The 4,096-nt window shown below is 35.1% G+C and overlaps 1 protein-coding gene across 1 annotated transcript; it reads right to left on the bottom strand.

The window, feature by feature from the left end:
* Window positions 1-205: 205 nt before the first annotated feature.
* LOC126080507 (olfactory receptor 8K3-like) lies at window positions 206-1,165 on the bottom strand. Its single transcript, XM_049891713.1, has one exon. It carries the CDS (start codon window positions 1,163-1,165, stop codon window positions 206-208), a length of 960 nt encoding a protein of 319 aa, XP_049747670.1.
* Between the last annotated feature and the right edge of the window lie 2,931 nt (window positions 1,166-4,096).

Here is a 4,096-nt window from a genome sequence, read left to right as displayed (position 1 = left end):
ACTTAAACCCAAATATAAGGTGACATCTGAAGTATAAGCAGGAGTTAGATATCTCTAAGTAATAAAATCTAGCTGTAGAATAAGGGAAAAAAATCATTTCTATACTTATCACTAATTGATTTTTTACTTGCCTTGGAGACAAACAGTACAAGGCAAAAAGAAGGTCTGATGTAGTATATATTGCCTATTATATAATTTATTGTTACTATACCCTGCAGTTAATTTTAAGTAGAATATTTGAACACTCTTTCCAGGTTCTATCTACAGCATTTTTTACCTCTTTGTTCCTCAAACTATAGATGATGGGATTTAACATAGGTATAACCAGAGTGTAAAAGACAGAGGCCATTTTATTGGTATCCAAGGAATGGCTGGATTTGGGATGCACATACATAAAGAATAGAGTTCCATAGAATACAACTACCACTGTCAAGTGAGATCCACAGGTAGAGAAAGCCTTGAGCCTACCCTCTACAGAGTTCATCTTGAGGATGGCCACAAGGATCATCATGTAAGACACAAGGATTATCAGAAGAGATAAAACTAAATTGAATCCTGAAAAAGCCAGTATTATCAATTTAATATCATATGTGCTTGAACAGATCAAAGATATCAAGGGCAGACTATCACAGTAGAAATGTCTGATGACATTAAAGCCACAAAATGGTGAAATAAAAATTTTTATGGTCATCAGAAGAGACAAAAGGAGACTGTAGACATAAGGTATGACCACCAGCACCTGGCATACTCTTGGTGACATGATGACTGCGTAAAGCAGAGGGTTACAGATGGCCACATAGCGGTCATAAGCCATTGTTGAAAGAACGAAAATTTCACTCACTATAAATATACAAAAGAAAGCTAGCTGTGTAGCACACCAATTATAGGAAATTGTATGTTGACCTACAATAAAATTTGTTAGCATTTTGGGTCCAACAGCTGTTGAATAACCAAGATCAGTGAAAGCCAAATGTCTGAGGAAAAAGTACATGGGTGTTTGTAGTCTAGAGTCTACCATGGTGAGGATGATCAAGCCCAGGTTACCCATCAATGAGACCATGTAAACAATGAGGAAGAATCCAAATAACGGAGCCCGCAGCTCAGGGTGATCTGTGATTCCCGTTAGAATAAACTCATTCAGCACCGTTAGATTGTGTTTGTCCATCAGGTCACTCAGGAAACCTACAGATGAAAACGTATAAAAATAATCACTAACTTTCAAGAGATATTACTGAATATACATATTTATATAAGGTCAATCTATATTTCTAGCTCCAGAGTTTGATATAAATTTCCCCTCTAATCTAGAAGGTAGAGAAAATGAAACCATCTTTTTGTAAATTGAAAACATCAACACACAGAGTAAACTGGAAAATTACGTCACACTAATAGTAAATATCAGTATGGAGATATAAATTATAAAAAAGCAATGAAAAGAAATTCAAAGGCATAAATGTACAAAAATTGAAGTAAAAACTAAAAGCTTTCAAAAGCAGATTTGAGCAGGAAGGAGGAATCAGTGAACAAGAAAACAGGTCAATTGAGATCATCTAGTCTAATAGGCAGAAAATAATTAAATAAAATGAACAAAGCCTAAGTGTAGTAACATAGGCAAATAGAAGTTCTAGAAGGAAGGAGAGAGAGAAAGCAGCAGATAGATTATTAGAAGAAATACAGTCATGCATTGCTAATGTCCAGGATACATTCTGTGTAATAGGATGTTATGTGACTTGGACTTTGTGCCATACCATATCATATCCACGCAGTCACACCATAGTATATACACTCGGTCACTGAATTATGAACAAGTACATTTTCTAAGTCTCTAAGTCAAATTTGTAAGTTGGAACAGTTAGATATGGTTCCTGTCTAATGTCAGTCAAATTTTCATCTTAGTATAGAGTATATGGTGTACCTTTCTATATAGAAAAACATTAAAGAAACACTTCCATAGGTACTACTTTAGCATAATAATTCAGTAATAATAATAATAATGTTTTGATGTGCCTCACAAAGAAGCACCCCTTTGTTATTATGAACCATTGTATTTTTCTAGAATTTTTAATATGATAGGCTTTAAGGGGATTGATTTGTCACTACAGGTTATATGTAAGTCAGACGTTTGAACCTGGAGACAGTAGAAAGTAGTGTATAGTACAGTACATAAGCCAGTAACATGGGTGTTTATTGTGATTATTAAGACATATGTATTACAGGTTATATACATACTGTACAATTATACACCTGACAGTGCAATCACTTTGTATACAAGAGACACGAAACACACGAGTTGCATGCGGGAAGCTATTGTATTCACTACATCTGGTTATATCCTCTACTTCCTGTTCTCCAATCAGGAGTTCTGAACTCTATTATAACCTTATGGGACCATGGTTATATGGATGACCACATGTTGCCTGAAGGGATATTATGCAACTCATGATTGTAATGGTTCAAAAAGTCACAATTTTGATGAAAGACATGAATATACACATTCTAGAAACTCCAAGTAAACTAAAAGATATACATTCCAAGGCATATTGTAATCATACTGCTGAAAGACAAAGACAGACTCTTGAAAGAAGAAAGAAAGAATTGAGAGAAGTGACTTGTCATAAACAAGAGATTCCCAATAAGATTAACAGATAATTTCTCATCAGAAATCATGGAGGCCAGGAGAGAGTGAGAAGACATACTGAAAATGATGACCAAAAAAAAAAATGTAACCAAGAATAGTGTATCAGGCAAAACTATCCTTCAAAACTCACCATGCATATACAGTCCTCAAAATATTATGGTCCTGTCATATGATAGACATATAGATTAATGGATTAGAATTAGATTCTAGAAATAAATCCATACTTCTACAGTCAGTGGAACTTTGACAAGGACAGCAAAACCATTTAATGGGTAATAATTAGTCTCTTTAAGAAACGATGCTGAGACAAGTGGACACCTGAGTACAAAAGAATAAAATTGCTCCTTTACTTCAAATCATATACCACATTTAACTCAAAATGTACCAAAGGCCTAAATATAAGAGCCCAAACCACAAAAATCTTAACAGAAAAAGTATAGGTAAATATTTATGACCTTGGATTTGTCAATAGTTTCTTAGATTTAAAGCCAGAAGACCAAGCAACAACAACAACAACAAAAAAAAAAATCATTAAATTGAACTCCATCCAAATTAAAAGCTTTTTTGCATGATGTGACACTATCAAGACAGTAAAAAAAACCCACAGAATGGAAGAAAGTATTTGCAAATCATATATATGACAAGGATCTAATGTCCAGAATGTACAAAGGACTATTACAGCGCAACAACAAAGAGACAAGCAACCCAATTAAAACAAACAAACAAATAAACAAAAAAAGTATTTGAACAAGTATTTCTCCAAGAAGCTCTATAAATGATCAACAGCAAGTGAAAAAATTTTCAACATCATTAGTCACTATTGTTGTTGTTGCTAGGTCTGGTCAAGTCACTTCTGACTCATAGCAACCCTACTTACAACAGAAGGAAACACTACCAGGTCCTTCTCCATCCTCATAATCATTGCTATCTTTGAGCCCACTGTTGAAGCCACTGTGTCAATCCATCTCATTGAGGGTCTTCTTTTTTGCTGACCTTGTGGTTTACCAAGTATGATGTCCTTCTCCAGGGACTGATCCCTTCGGATAACGTGTCCAAAGTAAGTGATAAGAAGTCTCGCCATCCTTGTTCCTAAGGAGAATTTTCGCTCCACTTCTTCCAAATAAAAGGAAGAATTATGTACTGTGAACAGATGGAATTTACCCCCGGAATCCAAGGGTGGTTCAACATACAAAAATCAATCAATGTAACAATTGTCTTTCACCACTCATCTGTCATTTTGTCTTGCAGTGGTGGCTTGTGTATTGCTGTGATGCTGGAAGCTATGCCACCAGTATTTCAAATACCAGCCAGTCACCCATGTTTAAGAGGTTTCAGCAGAGCTTCCAGACTAAGAAATACTAGGAAAAAGGACCTGGCAATCTAATTCTAAAAAAAACTGGCCCATGAAAACCTTATGAATAGCATTTCATTTTACCTGTTGCCATCAAGTTGATTGTG

The sequence above is a fragment of the Elephas maximus genome, chromosome 7 (genome assembly GCF_024166365.1).
Source record: "Elephas maximus indicus isolate mEleMax1 chromosome 7, mEleMax1 primary haplotype, whole genome shotgun sequence".
Classification (NCBI taxonomy): domain Eukaryota; kingdom Metazoa; phylum Chordata; class Mammalia; order Proboscidea; family Elephantidae; genus Elephas; species Elephas maximus.
This window is presented reverse-complemented; position numbering and strand designations above follow the sequence as displayed.

Excerpts from the sequence above, each read along its gene's own strand:
- LOC126080507 (XM_049891713.1), bottom strand. The coding sequence starts at position 1,165 with ATGGACAAACACAATCTAACGGTGCTGAATGAGTTTATTCTAACGGGA.